Consider the following 24634-nt stretch of genomic DNA (forward strand, 5'->3'; position numbering starts at 1 on the left):
TCAAATGTGGAAGTGCTCAGAGAGGTTGAATACGAAAAGTAGCCACCTTTATGTTTTGGAAAAAATGTGAACTGATTTGCAAACCTTTCAAGGGATAAAGAATGCATGTTGTGGCTGTTGTGATAAATGTGTACGATTATTGTGCTATTTATCTGTGATGTTTAATGGATGTTGAATCAAAATAAGCGTACTTATTGATTGATTGATTCATTGATTGATTAAAGAAGTGATTTTCTGATGTAGCTTTCATAGCATTGTATATACTCCAAATAGGTTTGTTTAAGAATGAACAGCATATTTTAGGAACATAATAGACAAAGGTACTGCCATTTTTGTGTTCAGTCATCACTCAACAAGTCATTCATATAATACTGCATTAAACATTTATTTCCAAAACAGTAACTTCCATCTGTCTGAGGATGAAAACTGTGCTCATGATTACCTGGAGGTCCGGGAAGGAAATGACACGGGTGTCCTGGTGGGGCGGTTCTGTGGTAATGCGTTACCTGATAACTTCACATCGGCTACTGGACACGTCCTCTGGATCAAATTTGTCTCCGACGGCTCACTGAGTGGCCCTGGGTTCCAAGCCACGTTTTCACATGGTACGTATGTAGCATTTCATTTTAAATGCTGTTTTCAGAAGCCTGCAACATGTATAGATAAGAAAGAGGACTACTCATAAATTCCTAAAAACAATCACGTGGTAGGAAGAACCCATCTGGAATCAAGTTCACGTCAGTGCTCAGTGAACTCATTCGAAAGTCTGGCTCTTGTCTAGCTAAGAAGGCCTTATTTCTCATGTGTTTCCAAGTATTTTGTTTTCTCATTTTAGAGCTATGAGAGTGGCTCTAAACTCAAGCCTGTAAGAGAGCTAATTGCAGGATTCCTAGAAAGTAACAAATTAATGGCGGGCACAGTAATGTTGAATTTTTTCCAGTGGACTCTGGTATGGTCTTCCTGAACCCCTCATGGCCTAATATAGGTATCAGTACTTAATCATGCGATATGTTATGTCATCAGTGATGTTATCAATGACATTTGTGATGTCATCTTTCATGTCCTGGGTGTTAGTCTTAGCAGTAAACGGTGGTGGCACGATTTATGGTTGCTCAGCTTACCATAACTGGCGAATTTCTGAGGTTTTCGGTTTTACTTGTAACCCTAGCGTCCCTTTAACAAAGTTTTTTCATTGAATTTCCTAGGTTTTTATTAGTGCAACTTAACCATAACGTCTCTTTAACAATGTTTTTTCAGTAAATTTAATAGGTTTTTACCAATGCATCCTTAATTTCCTTCAACTCACTAATATTATACTTACCCCAATATAGCAACATTTTTGTCCAATTTACAAAGTTTCACCTTAATACTCTGCCATTCTCCACCTTCTAGCATAATTTTTAACACTTCTGTACACTTTTTGCAACTTTTTCTGTGTTCGTCGACGTCCGCCCACGTCTGATGTCATTGCGGACTTTACGGACAGTGTCACATGACCACGCACGCATGCAGGGCATGATGACTTGTCCGAGAACGCACCCGCACTTCGCAATCAGGTCTGTGCTTTGCGGACAGTTTGGAACTACATTCCCTGCTGTTCTAGGAACTTTCAAGCACAAAATGTACTCTTGCACATCTCCTACACCTATTCTTACTCATTATCCATTAACAATCTAGCACAGAGCACATACTGGCAAGACTAGTAGCAAAATTGCTATTTATCTTAAAAATGGCATCAGCTAATACCATCCCTCCTCCCAAGAGCCACAACTACCACCAGCTGGAGGACCTACATGTTAGGCACGATTTGGTGCAGTAACCCTGTCGGAGACTACACCAGTCTTGTCCTCTTGGTATTAGGTAACCTACCTATTGGTATATGTCTGTACTACATAAATTGGTAGTGTGACTGAACAGCCAGACTTATATCAAGAGAGGTAAATGTGAACTCTAGAGCTGTAGCATTGAAATCCACAAATACAAGTACCCAAATAACACTTACACTCAAAGTTTTCTAGTAAAATAATTATTTATTTATTGAACGGTCCATTTTAAATAAGCCTATAATTTTACATCACGCCTAGTATACAATGACAATGATATTCGTGCTGTCTAGTTGAATGCTCATGGTGACCAGACTGTGTCTTTACTAATTATATTTATCTATTGGAATAAAATCACAAAATTGTTCACGCATATGGTAGACACATTAAACTTTGTCCTTGAAGATGCCCTTATTCAGAATCTTCTGATAGGAATTGTGATAGGCAGTGATTTTAATTCAACTTGTACTACCTTAGCCGTGAGTAATGGTGCCAATTGGGGTAACTATATGTCGGCCTCTCTTAGTAATGGACAGAGATGGGTTGACTTTTTCCTTCAATGGGATGTCCAACTGATGCTACACGATGATACAGAGTATAACTATACTTGGGTGTGGGGTAATTATCGATCCCTTATAGATTACTTTTTTGTATTAACATCCTTATATCTGTTAGCAGAACCTGTTACTATATCCAACCCTCTATATGGAGATCATATGATAATTCAATTGATATTGATATCGTGTAGTTGCTTTAACAAGAGTTCTAAGGCAGCAGGGACGGATGGAATACCCCTTGCCTATTGAAGCCTGACCCTGGTTTTTGGCCAAAACATTGAAAATTAAATTTGAGCACATTTATCAATCAGGCCTAATTCCTCCAACTTGGAGCAAGCTAATATCATTCCGGTATACAAGAAAGGCTCAGTTAGTGAGCCCATAAACTTTAGGCCTATTGCACTGATGGATGCCTTATCAAAAAGAAATTCTATACTTCTATTAGATGAGGTTCAAAACTTCATAGGTCAAAACAATATCTTGGCCCAATACCAGGTCGGATTTCAAAAAAACTACAAGACCAAACGAAACATTCAAAAACAGGGCCGGTCTATATGGCTGCCTGGGATTTGACTGCTGCTTTCGATACAGTCATAAGAGAGATTCTATGGGCAAAAATGATCAAACTAGGATTTCCAAGACCCTTGTTGCCATGATTGCCTTACTACACTCCAACACAAACTATAGGATCAGACTTAATACAGAAGGGGCTCTTACTGATCCTATTCCGACTTATGTGGGAGCCTAACAGGGTTGTAATTTGGCAGCAGTTCTTTTCAATCTCTATATGTATGACATTGATCACTCTTGGCATGATTCCCCCATGTATCCTGTTAAATTAGGTAGACTTCCCTTGAATTGGATTGGGTTTGCAGATTACCTACTATTTTTCGATAGAACATCGTTCGAGCTCCAAAATAAATTTAATCTATTTTCATGTTTTGCACAGAATCGTAATCTTCTAGAAAACCCTTCTAAAAGTCACATTGTAACCTTTGCTGATCAGTATTCTGTGGAAATGTGTAAAGAGACCTTGAGCAATAAAATCAAACCTCTTACATCACAAATGAAAATCATTCTCCAAAGATATTGTGGGTTTTCGCTACTACCGCTCATTCAATTCTATTTGCTTAAAGTAGAACCAATCATCTTGTATGGGCTTGATATTTGTCTTACTGAAATTGATGTTTTTCTTGATATATTTCAAGGGAGATTATGGAAAATGGTTTTGGGGCTTGCGCTCTCAATACCTAATGTCCTGATATGTAATGAGCTTGACATCCTGCATTTATCTGCGAAATGGAACTGGCGATTAATGAATAATCATGCAAAAATTATGCAGCCGCCTAGAAATTCTATGTATGAAGAACTGCATCTTATGTTTATTGATGCAAAAATACCTTCTATCATAAAGATTACGAAAAAAATCAACAGGATTTTAGAGTCTATTATGGTAACAAATGAGGATTTATGTGCTAGCCTAACCTTGTGTAAACGGAAATTTCAAAGATATCATTGGTGCATCCTGACTGATCTGTGGTTATAAGTCTTGCCCTGAATACTGTACATTTCTTAGAAAATGGGGTGCAAGACCGATGTACATCATGAAATTTCCTTGTTATAAGTTAAGAAAAATGTATATACAGTACACATTTAATCAACTTCCCATCAATGAAAGAATACAATATCGGGATAAAAAAAACGGTCAATTCTCATACAGGAAATTGCTGATTCTGTTGTAGAACCGAGGAGAAAGAAACATTGAAACATCTCATTATGTTTCGTGAACACTTTGAGGAAATCAGAATCAGAAATGTTGACGGTTATCTTAATTCTGATTCCGAATTATCAAGGGAGTGTACCTGGTCCAGATGTATGTGGAGCAACAGCCAAACACTGATTCAGAAACTAGCAATGATTTGGGGTATTATTGAGGAGAAATTGATAGAAAAAATTGAGATATGAGCCCTAAATTGGTATTATATCATACTTTCAATTCTTAGAATTTTAAATTTTGAGATTTTAAAGTAATGATTAAATTGAATTGCTTTTTATGACCAAATGATAATCAGTCGGTGAAAGGAGTTGTGGTATTTGTTTATAGAGATATATGTTCCTTACAATCATATGCACTTGTAGTCACTTTATGAGTGTAATAACTGAATCACTTTACGATGTTATCAACTGTCAATGCATCAAATTGAAACCTAATTTTGCATTTTAAGTTTTCGCTTGTGTATTTTGCATGATAATCCCCATCCATATGGTACATGATTCAGTCTTATTGATGATATAGGGTTGAAAGTTGAAAATCATCAGAAAAAAATGGAAAATCAGTTATTAGATGAGTTATTAGATCTTGTATAAGCATTTTATTCATCTACTGTCTTAAATATCTAAATGCTTTATGTCTTTTAATGTTTTTTAGGTCTTTTATCTAACAGATTTGTTTTATGTTTCGTTTTTATGTGTTATTATATCTGTGAATTATGTAATGATTAGTTGTAAAGGTGTGTTGTAAACCAAACACAATTAAAAAAAGCCTTCTTTAAAAAGGGCAATGTGCACCAATCAAAATACACTTCAAAATATGTTCTCAGAATCAAGTCAAAGCAAGTAGATACTCTGGGCAACTTTAAAAGCTACCATTTAAGTCTAGATAAAACCTTTTCCAGCAATATTAGTTAAAAACCAATGCATCAACTATGAGGCACAGTAAGAATAAAAGTCAATGAGTTAAAAGAGTCTGCAGGGAGCCAGGACAGCCAAAATCAATTGGGGCAAAGTCTATGGAGCTGAGGCACTTTTTAGATAGCAAAAGGACTTGCACAAAGTTAGAGAGTTTGTTGTAGAAAATCACTGTTGGCCCACAAGCTGTTATACTTGTGAACGTTAGAGATAGAACCAACTCTAGAAAGCAGCTACTTCAAGTCTCAACTGGGAAAAGCAAGCTAAAGACAAAGAGATAAGTACCACTTAATCAGTACAGTACCTTTGGTTAGAAGAAGAGGATCCAGCTGGCTTCTGCCTTAGTTGTAGTGTTGCAGATCCTGTGTTCCTCTGCCTCAGTCGTGAGGACATCTAGATGACTCCTGCACAGCAGTTCGGAGGTCAGCAGCAGCTATGGGCTCTTTTCAGATCAGCAGCACTTCGCGGTTTCAGCTCTCGGTCAGCAGCACCACTGCGGTTCTTGGACACCGGTTGGGCACTTCCTTCATTCCTTGAGTCCAGCACTCTGGTGAGGTGACTCCAGCTTAGTTCGTCCTGCTTTGAGAGAGTGGACAGGATCGTCCTGGAGCTTTGGCCAGCTTACAGACGTTGCACTTGTCTACGGATTTCTTGACACCTGGCATTCAGTTCCAGCAGCAGCAAAAAAGTACAGCCAGTTGGGGAAGGCCCTCCAGCAAAGTTCGTCTCAGGGTTAGTTGGTCCCACTAACCCAAGGAAAGAAGGCATCCCTTTCCAGAGCTTCTCTTGTCGATTAGGAAAAGGAGTTTCAGCAGAGCAGCAGGGCTTCACTGGGCAATTGAACTGTCCAGGAGGATGCAGCAAGCTTCTCTTCATGATTCCTTCGTTGGATGTTTCTTCCAGTGGTCGACTCTGTCTTCAGTCCAAGAAGCCTCGACGTTTATGCAGGTTTATCCCATTCATGCACAGCCTAGCTGTCACTCACACAGCAGGGTCGCTGTCCTGCAAGGACAGCCAGCCAGCCAATCAGGACTGGTTGCTTTCAGGTAACCAAAGAGACAAAGAACAGGGGAGTTTCAGGCACCTCCCAGACTTCCTGCTCTTCCAAACACACTGGAGCCAGAGGCAGGGTTCAGCACTGAAGCCCTCCAAAGGCAAAATGAACAAAGGGTTTAAACCTGGTTTGGTGCGCAGAGTAAAATCCAAGAACGACCTCACAAACAAGAAATGGCTAAAAAAAAGAAGACCGGTGCCATTTTGCCAAAATGGTCACCCATGGGTACTACACTGCAGCTGAGGATTCCGCCTGCGGTAGAAAAGCACAATGGTAGAAACAATAAATCACTGCCACCAGCCATTTAAATTAGTGGGGGTAACATATAAATTTTACATGACTAAGTAGGAAAAGGGACTACTAAGTAAGACACAGCACTCCACATAAAATGGTGTGTGTTGGACCTACAAAGAGAAAAGGTAAGTAAAGTCAATTTCACTTTACTATTCTTGGGAACTGTAGTTCACCCAAGAAAAGGTATTTAAACCTTAAAAGAACTCTAAGACACTGCACTAAAGGCGCTGTGTGTCACGATACAATAGACAGATGCCTATGGAGTTCGTCAGACACCAAAAACAAAGGAAATATTAATCCAAATCAGATCAAAAACACATGACTAAGTGAGAAAAAGGACTCACTCACTGCAGGGTTAAAATAAAAAGGTTATAAAGTCCAGCAAAAGAGCTGTGGGTCTCTCAAGGTTGAAGGGAATTAGCACAGAAATGAGAAGCGCAGTGCTTCCAAAGACAATGAAGAAGATCAAGAAGATGAGGTACAGGAAGTGCCTACCTGTAGCACCCAGAGAGAATCATGGGTGTGGAAGTTATTTACCACTGTTGGGAATGTACCAAAGGCTAAAGCTGCCAAAGTGAAATGCACTGAGTGCAAGGTTGTACTCCGTTGCGGACTCCCTGGACAGTACTGCTATGGCACCACCTGCATGCGCCACCACACCAAATCCAACCACCACAAAGCTATCAGGAAGGTTGTTCCTTTCTTAGAAAGTAGTAGGCTTACCCCACCTCTTCTTCCTCAATCAATAATGTAAGCACACAGCTTCCTTCTGCGGGACACAAAATCCCACCAGCTACCTTGAAAGTGATAAAAGAGGCTGTTGATCCATATCTTTCGAAGACAACAGTACTCTGTATATACTGCAACACACCACTCTGCAGCGGGGAGCAATTTCAAAGTGCTTTTGAAGCTGTACTCAAGGAGCATGAGAAACACTGCCCCCTACTTAGATGTAACACACGCGCAACTTCTTCCCCTGTCCACCTGCCCCTCCATATTAGTCTTCCCTCATTTCCCTCCCCACCTAACTTTCTGACTTCTCCTGCAAAAAAAAAAAGAAATTCAGAAAAAAGGTTCCTTTAGGGACGACCTTTCACATAGAACAAAACAAATAATCTATAGACTACATCTACTTTACATTTCTCAATAAAGTAGATAGACTCAACAAGATTCTCCAACATTTCCATTAGCATTTTGTGTTATACTAATGACTATAATGTGGTGTTCACCGCCCGTTCCAGGGGCTGGAGCAGGGGATAACGGCCCGGCAGCCCAAGTTATCAGACCAAGCAAAGTGAGGGCGGATAACAAGGGCTCTGGCCAGTTATCCCTGTTCCAGCCCCTGCAATGGGGGATGAATGGCATTACCGGGAATGACCGTTACCGGTAATGGCATTCCGAATGGAATAACCGTTACCGTTTTGACAACCGGGTTGTCAAAACGGTAACAGTAACCCGCATGTCGCTCCACTATAGGAAGGAAAATCCTTTTCCAGGATGGCCACCATGGAAAGGGAAGGCGGGGCTCCATACCATGAAAGCCTGCAGGAGGCGAAGAGAAGGAGTGAATGCGGCAGCGGAACCCGCCACCCGCCACCCCAGAAATAAGGAAAGTAGGGACATGGGGGGTGAAATAAAAAATGGGTCAGAGGGTGGGAGGAAGATGGTGGTGGGGAGAGCCGGCCATCAGACAGCTTGGAGCACGGGCTTGTACCAGTGGTTCAAGCCCGCTTATCTAGCCACCTGATTGGCTGGCTTCCCCACCCAGGGTGCTAATGGACAATTGTATACCAGAGAAAAAAGGACAGAAACAATTTTCTGCCCCAAACACTTTTCTTTAGCATACATAAAGGACCATAATCAATGACCCTTTATAACTATCCACAGTCTCCACAGTCCCCTTTCCAGGCCACAGATCATTAAAAGACCCGGATGGCATGTGCACACCATCACACAGGGTAGCCCTTGTACCCTTTTTAATTTTATATTTGTAGATTACCCTCAATGCCTGCTTTCCAACAGTCACAAATCCATCCACCAATCACTTCCAAAAACTGTATATATAACCTTATGACCATAATAAGCTTTCACATACCAACTGCCATTTAACAATCTTCTACAAATCTTTTGCATCTGCATTTCCCTTACTGACTGTGCAGTGAGAGAAGTGCATAAATAGAAGGGGCAGTACAAATGAGCAAATGGGCAAGTGCTCATGAGAACCCCGGATGGAAATGCCAAGGGATGCCAAGGTGAGACGCCACTGGCTAACTACTGGAGCAGAGGAGTCCCAAGGGTGGGATGCATCCTAACTGTAACATCCCTTTAACAATGTTTTTTCTGTCAATTTGTTAGGTTTTTATAACTCAATAAGTTTCACTGTATATATTTATATATGTTATTAATAATTCCTCTTTTCATATATATGATAGATCTATAAACCTCCTTTAAGAAACATATTTTGTGCAACACATACTTATGTCTGTCATTATCAGCAACGCATGCTGGGGATGGAAATCATTGTTCAATTGCCGACATCATAAGGCCCCACCATGACCCCAACCAAACCACCCCTATTATTCACTGCACCTACCCTGCATCCTAGCTCAGTGTCCACTATACCCTAATAATGTAACCAATGGCCAGTGCTCATGACTTGCTGCCATGGCCAGTCTCCAAATCCATGGGGCGTAGGCTTCGGCCATGCTGCATTCCCCAAAAAGCAAATCAGAGTACACATTTGTGTTTGCCGAGGGCCAGGCCCACTACCCACACACCAAATGTATATCACTCGTTTTTCTACTAACATTCTTACACTTTTGAAAAATAAGGCAAAAACCGTATTTCCAAGAACATGCTTACAGGGACTTGCTAATGCTCGTTGCACAAGTTTGTTATAATCCAATCCACCACTTCAGGCTGTAACCGCAAGCAGAATATTTATTCCCATTCAAACCTACCATTTCGGCCATGCCGCATGGCCCAATAACCAAATGACAGTACACATTTCTCCTTACTAATGGCCAGGCCCTTTGCCCAGACACCAATGTTATATCACTGCGTTGTGTACTTACATTTTGCACTTTTGAAAAAAATAAAACACAGGACATCATGGCAAAACAATGCTTTCGAGTTCTTGCTGACCCTCCTCGTGCATATTGCTGCAATCCCATCCAGCACTACAACCTGTACCCACAAGCACATTTTTATTCCCATTCAAACTTATCCCAGTTTTGAAAAACGTTACCACATAGATAGTCCGTGGTGGCCATGACCACTTTAACCACATTGCTGGTCCCTCACTGTCATGGCCAGTAGCCAGATGGTCTGGGTCATGGCCTTAGGCCATGGCCTTAGGCCATGACCCAGACAATCACATATAGCAACAGGCTATCCCTCAGTCACCAAAGGTATATCACTATTGTTTATACCTATATTGTGGCATTTTTCAAAAAATAAAACACGGACACATTTGCAAAACCATGCTTTCAGGTACTTGCTAATGCTCCTTACACGAGTTTTCTGCAAATCCGCCCATGTTGTTTTTTTTCAAAAGTGTCAAAATGTACGTACATACAATAGTCATATAACTTAGCCCCCACTTGACAGAATCCATTCAGGCTTTGCACAAACATTCAAGGTTGGGTCTATAGTCTTTCTGAAAACCTTTGTCCACATTTGTAAAACAGCAACAAAGTTATAAGCCATCTAAAAATGTTGGGACCCCCCTCTAATTTGTCCCCCTCTTGTCAAAACCCCAGCATACTTTGCAGAAACATACAATCTTTTTGCAAACTGATGTGAGATTTGTCAAATAGCACTAGATTTATAAGTCTATAAAATATTGTGGAACCCCCCACTCTAATTTTGACAAAACAGCACCACCCTTTGCAGAACCATTCAGAGTCAGGTCTAAAATGAAATTCCAAAATTGCATGCAGTTTCATTGAGTGGCGTCAAAGTTATAAGCCACCCAAAAACAGATTTCACCAACCCTGTAATGCAAAAGTAAGCATAGATGTCCCAGAACATCTTAGATGTTTGCGAACATCACAGGATTGCCCTGGCATGTTTTGATGATATCGGAGAAGAAACTCACCCGTTTTTTGGCTTTTTACGGCCATGTCCCATCCCATCCTCATCACCCCTCACCTTCCCAGAGATTGTTTCATTAGTTTGACAAGTGCAGTGTTTTTTAATATGTCTTTACCACGATGTTCGCGGACCCTGGGCACTGTCCAGGAATCCCACATGGCGGGCTTTTCCCAAAAATAAGATGCACCTCACGCTTTTCACCATCCAATCATCAGCGCCTCCGATGTCTACGGACATCATGCCCCTCTGAGCCAATCGAAGGCCTGACCACACACTGAAGAGGGAAGTGAGTCCACGGACCGAACCCAGATATCACTAATTTCTTTTTACTTACTTTTTGACAGTTTGAAAAAAAACGACTTGAAAGATTTACACCAAATTTACAACACTTTAGGGACCAAGCTGCCACTCATGATGCAAATTTGGTGAAAATCCGTCCAGCGGTTTCGGCTGTAGGCGTGAGGAAAACGTTTTTTGCATTGGGTCTATGGGAAAAACGACACATTTTGTGACCCCACCCTATAACATTTTGTGACCCCACCCCCTGCACGAAACCTCAGCAAACTTGACAGGATCATATACTATCCCATGGGTTGAGCAACCATAAAAAAAGAATAAAAAAAAAATATATATATATATATATATATATATATATATATATATATATATATATATATATATATATATATATTTATAAAAAAAATAAGACCTTTGTCATTTTCTATGGCTCAGTAAACTGCTCAACTGACTTCATGTATGAAAACTCTGCCTCCCATATGCAGTCTCTTCTCACGAACGGAGAACAGTGTGTCCATTGAGTTTTATTTACAGAAGAAGCATGCTGTTTTTCAATGCACTGGGCTATATATAGCAGACACTTGAGAGTACTAATGCTAGCTCTGGCTCAACATGAACATGGTATCCCCAGGGATCTCTATAAATACATCCTTTTTACATTACAGTGAGGACATTGTCTATTATATGAAGGTTTACATTCACATATTACAATGCAGAATGACAGTAGTATTTACAAACTATGGGTGATATGTGATGACACGGATCAGCTGGGTAACTATGGTAACTGTTTAGTAAACAATAAGATCAGAGGATGTGAATAGCTGGGGCCTTACAATTGGTTAATTACAAGCTACGTTGTCGATGTGTTTAACTCCTGTCCTGAGTAGTGCTTAGAGCAGTAGCACAGAAAGATTCTGAAAGCCGGAGTAATAATAATGCCTTTTGTAGATCCTTAACCTAACAATGTTGGCCTACTAAAGAAGCACTGCCAACAAAGTATAGCATGTCAAATACAGTCTGAATTACAATCCACAGATTTATTTTGAAAATTGGAATTGAAAGATTCCCATTCCATTAACATAGATTAAGGGGTGTTGCTAGGTCTGGAAAAGACCCGGGGCTACGCTGATGTCGGAACTGTCGGAACTGGGGGCTTGCTAGCCTTTTGGTTGTAGCTACTGAGATTCTATCTGGGGCTACAACCAAAAGATCAGGGCTACTGCCCCCTTAGCCACCCCCTAGCAACGCCTCTGCATAGATGATTAAATATTGTTTACCCCCCAACCCCTTATCATGTAAGGTGTAAGGTAATGCTTGTATGACTAATTTCAATGGTATCACCCCAGTAAAATCGATAAGGATAATCATGCAATTAATTATTTGCAAAGGTTAGGAAAGTGATCCAGTGTCTCCCATAATAAAGAACGAAGGCTGTCTGCCAGGTCTAAGCCAGGAACATTTCAGCATCTTGCAGGAAACAGTTCCTATTATTTTACAAAATCACTGGTGGCATAGTTTATCAACTTTCAAAAGAAAACAAAACCCTTCCCCAGATCTCCCAATTTATTAAAAAAGGCTTCGTGTTTCCAAGGTCATCTGCCCATATCCAACTGTTAGAAATTACTATGACTAGGGAATATGTTACCCCGTTGCGAAATGGATTGAAAGAATATGCTTTTTGAAGTCAGGCAATTTGAGACCTATTGTTGTTTTCTCTTGAACCAATACAAAGTTTATGCAAAGCTTAATCTTAAGATGTTAGGAGAGTATACTCCCCCATCTTGATTGATGAACCATAACCTTAAAGGTATCCTTATGATCACAGTGCCTGATTCACAAAATTTGTGGGCCAAGTGCTAAATTGCGCACTGCATCAGACTTGCTCACTCCACATGCCAATTCACAAGCTGTTGCACTGTGTAGAAGAGGTCATTTCTATGAGTGCAAGTGCTGCACAGTTGGCCCTCCATGCATATCAAAATATTGTGTGAGATGGCGTGATTGGTACAGGGATATGGGTCTTTACTGACCCTCGCGGGTTACACTCCTACTTCAGTTCCTGTTCCAATGTATGCATAAAATAAGATGAATGGCAATCTTTGGAGAGCATTTGTTCATATTTAATTCTCCCTTGCCTGGTTGAAGAACTTCTTTGACCTAAGTGTTTAAGTTGTTTTAAACAGATCTGAGTACCTTCCATCCAGTATATTTTCCAAATTAGCTGCAGTACACAGTATTTGTAGAACCATAACTATTAGTAAACCATTGCTGAGCTCTTCACTGTATTCTCCAAATGGATTTTATTAATGGAAATTGAAATAACGAAGACTTTTTAAAGAATGGTGCATCATTAACTCACTTTCTTGCTTTCAGTGTATCAGAATAGTTTTGTGGGGCAGAGCGGGCAGATTGCCTCTCCATTGTGGCCAAGAAACTATCCGCACAATGCCAACAACCTGTGGACAGTCAATGTAGATGCATCGCAAGTGATTGAAGTCAGGATCCTGGAGATGGATATTGAAGATCATGGCACCTGCTCTTTTGACAGGCTACGGGTACGTTCATTTGTCTTTCATGATGTGGAGCACCATGCTTTAGGAAAATGTAAATCACTTTTTAACCAGCGTACTTCAAAAACCTGTGTTAAGTTATATGGAGGAGGATTATAAGACATCAAACTTAAAGTATCCTCTGTGATATTGCTCTGTCAAGAGAAATTCCAGCAATCCTAAATACACACTGTATTGGACTAATTTTATATCAGCTCATATGGGAAAATTATTGGGAAAGGTCCAAACAAAATAAAGAGTACGATTTTGTGAAGAAGCTACATTATTACTCCAACTAATGTATTTTTCTACTTAAAGGGATTCACCCACAAGTCACCAACGAGCACCATTTTTGCAGTACTTAGTCGCTAATGAATAAGAAGCGACTGAATTAGGTCTTCCTGCTGTTGCTTTGCCAATAATGGCTATGGATTATAAATAGTGGTGGTGCATGTCTCTCAGCTTTAACAGGTTTCTTCAACAGTACTTTATATGTTCAACTTTTTTCTTATTCTTGAACCACCTATTGGTTGGCCCAACAATGCAAGAATCAGTGAACCTGTGCACAGTAATATTAGTAAACATGTGCACATGTCTTGCTTTAGCTGAAGGACTTAATAGAATGAAGACACTGAATATTAAGAAAGTCTGCAGATATCTTTTTTCCATAGCAGTTTGGTTTGTTATAGTGTAGTTTTGTGTAGTGTTGTGTAGAGTTGTTTAGTGGTACTGTTGAGTTGACTTGTTAACATTTTCTTGGGGTGATTTTGGTTCTCCGAGTTCTCTTGGTTGAGGAGGGGAATTGTGCACATGCAACGCTGGGAGGGAAAGAAGGCGGAAGGATAGGAGGGGAACGAAGGGCTCTATTTCTCCTTGCAGGAGAAAGAGGATTCTCCCATGATTGAGGAGGGAAGGTGAAACCTTGTGCTGTTCATTGGTACATGTTCCTCGCTTCGCTCAGACCTATAACTTGGGATGCTGGGCCGTTATCAGCCATTCCAGTCATTGGAATGGGTGCTTAATGTCATTAAAAGGACAATAGCCGCCACACCTAAAATCTCTCTCAGGTTGCAGACTTGCAGAGGGCTGGCTTAGAGATTCAACAGCAGTTTGCACAAGTGCTGCCGGCCAGACAGACTACTTGATGTACTGGGTCATCATCCTTTTCCTGTTGATAACCCATCTTTATTCAAAATCCTTGAATCACTGAGGTGAATTTCCCACAGCATATCCTCCCAGAAGCTGCAACCACACTGCTCACAAAGCTTTCAACAGGGGTCGGGGCGCACTGCCTCTTGTTGCCATCAGTCTTTTTCTTGCCATGCCTAGGGTACTTTGAAACTTTGGCTGATTTAATTTCTTCCTGCTGCCTGAATTGTTTCTTCAATGTATGTTGCAAGTGCTTCAGGAAAACAACTTTGCATATTTGTAAAATGTTGATACCTTGTAACGTCTGCTGTGGGTCCTCCTCTCTGACACACATAGATAAAAAAGCAGCCACTTTTTCCTTGAAATGTGGGTGCATAAAGGGAGCCAGAAGGTGCTCAATGTTACCTTTATATTCACTTACTCATGGATTACCACACAAGGGTGAAAAAGGTCTCTCGCAGCTTTGCTGAATCTGCATCTCGTCAGGGAACGGGGCCTTGCCATGTTGGACAGGTTCTTCACAGGATTTACATCACTGGGGGATGTATTGTGATGGCTGACCCTCTTGGTGTCCTGCTCGAAAGGTTGATGCACAAAGCAGACATTAGACAGCAGCTTCCACTAAGCCAGGATAGGAAATGCAACACCTACAGCCCTGATGTAGTCTTTGAAGTAATCTGTGATAGCATTGCACTTCTGCCATAGTCTTTGCAAGGTAGAGTTCCAACAAGTGGCAGATATGGTCTTCAAATTGAGCAGTGGCAACTTGTGGCACACCTGCCATTGGCTCAGTGCATTTTTGGCATGGTAAGCTGAAGTGAAATGCAAGCTGATCTTGCTGGTCACAATAACCATTTCTTTCACAGGTTGGCAATTGCTGATAAAGGGTGTGACTACTAAGTGAAGGAAATGCACAAGTTGTCCTTGTCCCTGACAGCTACAGCATCCAACACAAAGACCGGCCCAACAAGACAGGCGGATGCCGCACAATCATTCACAAGACCTAGTGGCCCTGCACAAGACTTGATGTCGACGACATTGACTCTTTTGAAGTCCTCCCCTGTCACTTCCCACTCTCCCTGATGGACACCTTCCATCTCATCTACAGAGCACCCAAACCCAACATTGCCTTCATCACAGACTTCACCGACTTGGTCACCACCATGTCCCGCATGCACACCAACAACATCTTCCTAGAGGACTTCAACCTTCCAGGTAACAAGGCCACCAATCCAATGATTGAAGCTCTCCTAGGCCTTCTCAACACTCTCAACCTCACACAGCACACAAAATACCCAACGCACGAGAAAAGTAACATCCTCAACCTAATCATCACAGAACTGCCTTCCCTCCACTGCAGCTCTCCTCTCCCACTTGACAGCCGTTTCAACATCCTGCACACCACCCCCGTCAAGCACTCCCAACAGAAACCCATAAGACAAACCTTTGGGTCCTGAAAAAAACATTCTGGAGGAAGCCCTCATGGAAGACCTACACCTCCAACCTCCACCTCACATGGAACAAGCACCCCCAACTGAACTGCAACTCTCTACTGGAAGCACTCAACGCCATCCTCTCAGCCAGCATTGACTGACACGCGCCTCAGAAACAATGCACCTGAAAACCAAAACAGTCAGCACCCTAATACACGCAAGAACTCAACCTCAGCAAAAGAGTCATCAGGAAACAAGAGAAAATATGGTGCTGCTCCAGGACCACATCTGACCTGGCGGTCCTCAAGGAACTCTGAGAAAACCTTCTGATAACTAATCAACACAACCAAGGTATCCTGCTACCAGAACACCATAGCAGAATCAGACAATAAAAGCGGAGCTCTTTCAAAGCAGTCAAGCACTGTGTCAACCCACTATCCAACACTGGCATACCACACACTATCAACTGCCATCAGCATCTTCTTCATCAACAAAATTGCCAGCCCATAGACAACAGCTATGCATCCACAGACCCACCTCATGTCCATCCTCACAAAATCGCCACATCCTGGACAACATTCAAGTGACTTTCTACAGAGGGCTTGGTAGAAACCCTGGTTGCCCTCAAAGTCACATCATATACAGAGAACATTCACCCAGAATCCATCCTCAAGACCCTCCCTGCAGAAGATCTCCTTCCCTACCTGGAGATCATCAACAGCTCCCTAATTTAAGGCATTTTCCCATCAACCCTAAAGACAGGGAAAATCCTCCCTCTACTAAAGAAACCCACTCTGGATTCCAACAACCTAACTAACGCCCCATCACCCATCTTCTCTTCTAAGGTAAGATCATCAAGAAAGAGGTAGTCGCTCAACTGCAGTAAAACATCAACACCAACAATCTCCTCCAAACCTGCCAATCCTGGTTAAGACCCAGATTCAGCACAGAGATGGAAACTATACAGATGGTCGATGACCAGGGTCGGACTGGCCTATTGGGCAATAGGCAATGCTCAAATTTCAAGCCACACGTGTTAGTGTTGTGCAATTATTTTGGTTTGGGTCAAAGTGGGCCAGATTTCTGGCCAAAATGGGCCAGTTTCATGAGTTATTTCACTGTGCAGCTAGCAGTTTTGATGGTGTTACTCAACAAATGTTTGTTGGGAAATGCTAGCGTGTGTCACATTTTACCAAAAAACACTCCCATGGTTACTACTGAAGCAGTCAGTCTCAAAAGGAACAAAATGCTATTTACACATGTGGGACACTTTTTTCATTGGTGCCCACGTTGATTTTATGCCCCAGTTTGACCCTGTCAACCTCGCCCTCAACATCCTTGGTCATGGCCACGCGTGCCTCCTGGTTCTACTCAACCTCTCTGCCACTTTTGACACAGTAGACCACCAGATGCTCCCGGACATCCTACATAGGCTCATGGGGATCATCAAACGTGTCCTACGCTGGTTCAAGTCCAACCATCAGCAGTTTGTTCAGATGGACTCCTCGGTTGCCAATGCTACTATTCACCTTTGGAGTCCCGCAGGGTTCCATCCTCTCCCCAGATATTTTCAATGTATGCATGAAGCTGCTGGGAGTCCTCCTAGCCACACACAACATCCACATCCACCACTGCACAGGCGAGACACAGCTATATCTAAAGATCAACTCCAACAAGGACATCCACAGGCTCTAAACTGCCTCTTGCTGATCCGGGCTTGGACGTCCAGTGCATACTTGAAGCTCAATCCATCCAAGACCAAATTCCTACTCCTCACCAACAACACAGAACACCCAGAAATGCAGACCTGGCTAACAACCATGAACTCTGAGGGATTCACACCCAAGCTCACCTCCTGCACCAAGTCCCTCGAGTTCCCCATCAACAAACACCTCTCCTTCAAGACACACATAGCTAGGAAAACTCAGAAAGCTTGGTATCTCCCTACTGTGGAATGTTAAGCCCTTCCCCCCTCCAGACAGCTTTAGATCCACCATTCTAGCATTGGTCCTACCACACATGGATTGGGCACTCCTCAAGGGCCTCCCATCATCCTCCCTTGTGCCCTTGAGAAGTTTCCTACACATGACTGCATGCCTCATCAAGAGTCTGCGCAGATATGACCACATCACCCTGGCCCTATTGACCTTCACTGGCTCCACAACATGTACAAACCACCGTCATCTATAAGGCAGTCATCCTCAAGTCACCAAGCTACCTCATAGAGAAACTTAGCATCTCTAGCAGACAGCGGACCATCAGAAGGCAGGACACGTGCAGACTGTAACTCCACTCCTACCTAAAGGAAAGAACCTTCTCTGCCTATGTCCCAAGACTATGGAACCTCCTCATCACCAGCATCAGAGTCGCCCCCACATACCTAAAATTCAGAAAAGAACTCAAAACCCACCTCTTCAAGCAGTCTCTCCTCCTCAACACCTAGGCCATCACGTCGACCCCATGCCTCCTGACTCGTTAGACACCATCTGCCCCTCTCCTCCCTGCCTCCCTGTACCCCTCCACTGTGCCCCTTGGTATCTTACCCCAGCTTTATATCTGTTCTGTTGTTACCTCTGTAAAGCACTCCGTTATGCATCTGAATTGTTGTATACCTCTGTAAAGTGCCCCATTGCTTCCCAAAGCTAGGTCTGTGCTCAATAAATATAATAATAATAATAATAATAATAATAATAATAATAATAATAATAATAATAATAATAATAATAATAATAATAATACAAATATGAATAAAGGGTTCAGCTCACAGGAGCCCTTTTAAAGTCCCCAGACATGGGAAGGCAGTGGAGTTAAAGTAGCTGAGAGGAGAGGCTAGGCTAGTAGAGGAGTTCCGCCATCTTGGTTTCTCTACAACTTCTAATTCCCCTCCACTTCCTGCAGACACAGAACTCTGGGCATGATGTCAGAAGGCAAACAAAACCTATCACCCGGATTGGACCCCTGATAACAGGCTTGCTTTGGACCAATCTGCCATAGCAGTTTACCTTTATAATAACAGGAAATCATGTCCTTAATTGATTTGGACACTGAGAAGAAGGAGAAGGATTCACTGAATTTCTGTGGACAATACAGTCTTCTATTCCAAAGTCCTCTGCCATAGTTCTGAAGACATAAGGCTCTAAAGCAGAGGCAATCTCTGCTTCTTACCCATCCCAGGGCCACTTTTGGGGTGACACTGCTGTGGAGCAATGTCTCACTGCTGCCTGTGCACTGCAACCTGGTTCCTGCTTACTGCAGGTGAAGGACCCCCTGTAGATCCCAGCCAATCTTCATGGAATGGAGGTGCAGCACAAATGACTCACCTTATCCCTGATACACTGGACCGGGTTTCACGGCAACAACAGAACCTAAGAAGCAACCACTGGCTCTCCCACACCACTGAACAGTCTTGCCACTGACTTGGGCACAGGCTTAGGGTCACTGATGTCACTTTTGTAATATGGTCACTTTTGTAATATGAGTCAATCGTTTTTTAATTGTGCCTGTTAGTCTGTGGGAGATGCTGAATAACGTATAAAGGTCATGTTCATATGAACTATAAATGTACATTCCTGTGAGCCCTCAAAAATGGAAAGGGAACACTTAAAGTGCCTCTTCAAGCAGAGCAAGTTCTCTCTGACGCTCCCTCCACACCCAGATAAGAAGTAGAAAGCAGATCTTAACATAGTCTTACACATGTATTGGTTTGCTGGTCCGAGGCGCAAAAGCAGGTCAAGTAAAGCGACCAGTTTTAAAGAGCCTATCAAGTAAAAATAGGAGGTATAATTTAACTGCAAAAGAGAACAGCGGTGCAACTATTAATAGTATTCAAAGTATTCAAAATAAAAATAGTGGAAACCGATTTGCACTTACTTGTACCTACATGTGCACAGATTTGATGTTATACTTGAACCAGAACCCAAAATATAGTGACATTGATTTCCAAATTGTGTGTCAAGAAAAAGGAAATCTTGCTGCGAAAATATATACGTTTGGCAACATGTACGCTTAAATAATAATAGTTACAAGTAGCCACTAAACCTACAGAACTTAATTTCCAAGATCCTTATCGGGTTCTATATCGTTTCATCGACAGTCATTTTTACGACTGCCTTTTTTACGAGTACAATATTACAAAAAAAGTCATCAAACTTTCCCCACCCCAAGCCTGCCTCCCCCACTTATTTTTTAGAATTCCTGAACCCCCAACCCCTTATCTGCCCTTTCTCACCCCCACCCCCATCATTTCGTTGACTTTTTTTGTAATTGGGTACTCGTAAAAAAGGCAGTCGTAAAATTGACTGTCGATGAAACAACGGTATACCCCTTATTGTGCATCTGGATCGAAAACAACTTCCTTCGTTTAGGTGATATGTGGTGCTTGGGACCACTAGTGCTGTGGGCATATCAGAAACTGATATGCATTTGAGATCAGACCAATTATCATAAGTGGCAGATGGGAAAATCGTAAATGTATCTTTTTAGAAGCATTTCAGAAATGTTACTGCACATTTAAAAACATTGTGTTGTTTTTGTTGCAAGCTCAGAATAGCTGTAACCAGACCCTTGGACTCAGCCAAGCATGCCCCATTAAGAAACATCTGCCTTTCTGACCTTTTTGTTGTACTTTGTTTATTGCATTTTCGAAAACAAATAACATTAACAACTTAGTGTCTAAGATACAAAAGTTGTATACATTGGCAGGCTGATTAACATCATTACAACATAGTTCCTCCTTGTTACTGCCCCTCTCGCTCACCCTCTTGAGTGTTTAACAGGTATTGCACATCGGGCCCAAATGTCCGGGGGCCGCACATGCAGGGGCATGGTGCGAATATATGTGGTTTTCATGTCGTAGCAGGAAGCTACATCCTCTAACCATGCCAGTGCTCCGGGCGGGCAGCTTTTCCACCAGGCCATAGCCACCCTTCTATGGGTCAATACCAGGATGAGACCTGCCAGCCTACGGGTGTGTGTGGGCAGAGATTTTATGCAATTCAACAACAGTACCAGCGGGTCTCTTCCAACCTATTCCCCAAGTATGAGTGAAATCCTAGCCCCTCCCACCCCCCAGAAACAGGCTATTAGCGGGTATCCCCAGGGCAAATACAGGAAGTCAGCCGGGCTGCATTTATATCTGTTCCAGGCCTCTGGGTTCCAGAGGAACTTCGCTGGGATGTGGTGGATCTGGTGGAGAAAGTGAATCAGCTTGAGTCTAGCATTCAGGGAAACCTTCAGGGTTTGGAGCAGGATATACTTCCACTCTTCTTCGCTGATATCCGTCCCCAGTGCCGCCACCCACCTGTGACTGGTGGTGTCGCCCTCCCACAGGATGTCAGCAGTGGAGTATGCAGCATTACAAGAGAGGGGAGGGGAGCCACGAAAAAAGTCTGGCTACTTCTCCACCCAAACGCAGTGCGCGCGATTTCATGCGGTCTCATTCAAGCCCCCTTCCTCCCCAGTCCCCGCCCCAATCAACTTTATTGGTAACATAAGTGGCAGATGGCATTGTCACACATACACATAAAATAAAGAATAAAACTGCAGGGCCATTACAGATGCAGGAAACGCATCTATTGGAGCTCTGTCCATGCTCTGTGGGGCAAAATACATGCAAACCTCAAAATCTGCATATGGATTCCACCAACAGAAGTGACTTCACAGAAAGGGAAACTGCAAGGAGCATCATCAGTCTTTGATACGTGGAGGCACCATGGAAGTGTCTTTAGAATAAGTTGCCATAACTAAGCCAAGTGGCAAATGACATTGTAGTGCAAAACACCTAAATTGCACTATTATTGTATATGGAGCAACTCTATAGGCATTAGGCTTTTTTTAAATAACATCATGATATATTAACATACGCTATTAAGTGAACCACTTACAGAGCTGTAGATAATACACAGTACAAGTAATTGATTTTCCCAGTATCACACACTTTGTTAAATGGTAAAACCGGGATGTGGACAATTTATGCAACTGAACACATCCTCTCAGGTTTAGTTGATATAGATAAGTAGTAATGTTTTGCTTTACATTTCATATGCTTAAATAATACTTTATTTATAGCAATGCCTTGTAAGAAAACTAAATGACATAATAAACTAGCCTTGCATAATAAATTTACTTTACACTATATACATCGTCATAGAAATATTTTTGTTAATAAGAGTATGGCTTTAGTTTTATTCTCCCCATCCTGCATGGAAGGTCACAATACCGCCATGCAAATTAATGTGAGCCTAACAAATCCCCCTTGGGGTTTAAAGGGTATACAGTGATTGCATTGAATACAAACATTTGAATGCCAAAGCATCGAAAAACAATGCATCGATAAAAAAGCATCGAATGCATTTTTTTCATAGGTAAAGGTTTTATTTTAATTATAGTAGGTTTTAAGGGGTAAAAACCCCCCTTTAAAATGAAATGGAAAAAAAATGCATTCAATGCTTTTTTGTTGTTGCTTTTTCTTAGATGCTAAGGCATTCGATGCTTGGGCATTCAATGCTATCACTATAAACTGGTTTGAAGCCATAGTCATTATTTCATAAATCATGCAGCATTATGCACCCTTCTCACTTCTGATCACCCCCATCACATTTCTTCAGGGACAAAAGTTCCTGCCTATAGTCTCCTCTCTCTCCCATTAATCTCTAATGGCTCCCATTGTAATGCTCTGTGCCAGGACAATGAGGGTGTTAAGTAGGAACACTGGTACCCTCATTGTCTTGCCAGCGGGACACCTTTCCCGTTCATAGGGTGCCAAATGAGAGAGGTGTCCCACTGCCAAATGTCCCGGTCGTTCTCTAAAAGAGACACTGGGGGGGCAAGGTACCCTTGCCCCGCCTCCTCGCTTGATATGCCACTGGATGTCAGTCATCAGGCTCTGGTATAAGTGATAGACAAGGCGACCCTCACCCTGCATCTGAATGGCCCCATGTAGTAACTTCCACGTGTGCGGCAGATCCGGGAATGAGGGAAACCTTGCCTTCGGGGCTTTTTTGGTTCTAAAGTACATGAAAAGGTCCATAGATGTAGATCTTCCATTGTCCCCCATCTGCTGTATGGACAGGAACCTTCCATTTGTGTAAAAATCCCTGAGTGAGGACACCCTAATTTTGTCTGCCCACTGTAGGTATGTCCGTTCACTCATGATCTCAAGGCCGACCAAATGTCTAGCGGGGAGCATCAGCGAGTACAGAGTGATCTTGCCCATTTTACCTGCAACGTTACGCCAGATCGCAAAGTAATGTTCACGATGTGCATGCTACGAGTGCCTGGCCTGTGACCACCCAGAACCATCGTCCTTATGATGTTGGGAGCTGGTAGGGCTCCTTCCACCTGAACATGTGGCCTAATAAACTGTGTGACGTACCAGAATGACAGATAAAGAGCCTGCTTGGCCCAGTAATACCTTTCCAGATCCTATAGAGCCAGCCCACCTCTGTGGTATGGTTGAGATAAAGTTGTCCAAACCACCCTGGCCTGTTTTCATGCCCACAAGAGTTCTGCGATGATCCCTTGTAACCTTGTGAAAATACTGGATGCCAGATAGATGGGAGCATTGAGGAATAAGAATTTCAGGAGAATGATCATCTTAACTATCGATACTTGACCCAGCAATGTGAGAGGGAGGTCCTGCCATCTCTGCACCTGGTCCTCAAGCGAGCTGACCACCATGCCGTAGTTTTCTCGAAACAAAATGTCTGGTCACGCAAGACCTCTATCCCCAGGTATATCATATTGCCACAGTCCCATTTGAGCGCAAATTTGTCTGAGAAGACCCCAGTATGTTTAATGAGAGAAAAAACCACTGATTTACTGTGGGTGATTTTTAGCCCCAAGAATTAACCAAATATGATTACTTGTTAAATCACTGGTGATAAATTATGGATGGGGTCACTTAAAAACAACACCACATTGTCAGCATATAGCAAGATTATTAGCTTGTGGGGACCTAATTGTATGCCGTTCTGTATGTGCTGTTCCATGAAAATAAAGGCCAGGGGTTCCACCGCTATGGCAAAGAGTAGCAGAGAGAGGGGACAGCCCTGCCTGGTCTCCCTATACATTTCCAGCTCCCAGACAAGTGACGCCTGACCGTGATTTTAGCAACCAAGAGTAGCTGCACACAAGAAATAAATCCCTCTCCCAGACTCAGTTTCCGCAGGACGGCAAACCGATAAGGCCACTCGCCCGAGGCGAATGCTACCACTGCATCCAGTAGTACAGGATTACCTGGGATTCAGGGAACTAGGGCTCAACGAATTCCAAAAGAGCAGTACAGCCCATATGAGGTTTTCCTTCCAGGCATGAAACCTGAATGGTCCACTAGGACCAGTGCTGACATTAATGGGAGCAGGCAGTTGGCCAGGACCTTAGTGTAGATCTTGTTATCAACATTAATGAGTGACGCATACTCCTCAGGGGGGCTTCCCCTTTTTATGCAACAGGGTAATGGTTGCCTCCTGCATAGTAGTCGGAGGAGTCCCTGTTCTATGGCTTCCTCATACACCCTAAGAAGGTGCGGGGCAAAGGACTGCACGTACGCTTTGTAGAATTCACTAGGCAGCCTGTCTGGGCCCGGGGCCTTAGTGCCTGGAAGGGCTTTGATGACCACCAGAACTTCTAATCAGGGGAACAAGCCAATATAGTTTGGCAGTCTCCATGTATTGCTGAATACGTGAAGCCTCCTGCA

General features: G+C 42.5%; 1 protein-coding gene across 1 annotated transcript in view; it reads left to right on the plus strand.

Moving 5' to 3' along the window:
- Window positions 1–24634, plus strand: part of CUBN (cubilin) — a 1794835-nt gene that overhangs the window by 1141112 nt on the left and 629089 nt on the right. Inside the window, exons 37-38 of the mRNA XM_069648353.1 lie at window positions 400–605; window positions 13182–13363. Coding sequence (XP_069504454.1) covers window positions 400–605; window positions 13182–13363 — 388 coding nt within the window. The remainder of the gene's footprint in view (window positions 1–399; window positions 606–13181; window positions 13364–24634) is intronic.

Source organism: Ambystoma mexicanum, chromosome 2q (assembly GCF_040938575.1).
Source record: "Ambystoma mexicanum isolate Mex_15411 chromosome 2q, UKY_AmexF1_1, whole genome shotgun sequence".
NCBI classification, from domain to species: Eukaryota; Metazoa; Chordata; class Amphibia; order Caudata; family Ambystomatidae; genus Ambystoma; species Ambystoma mexicanum.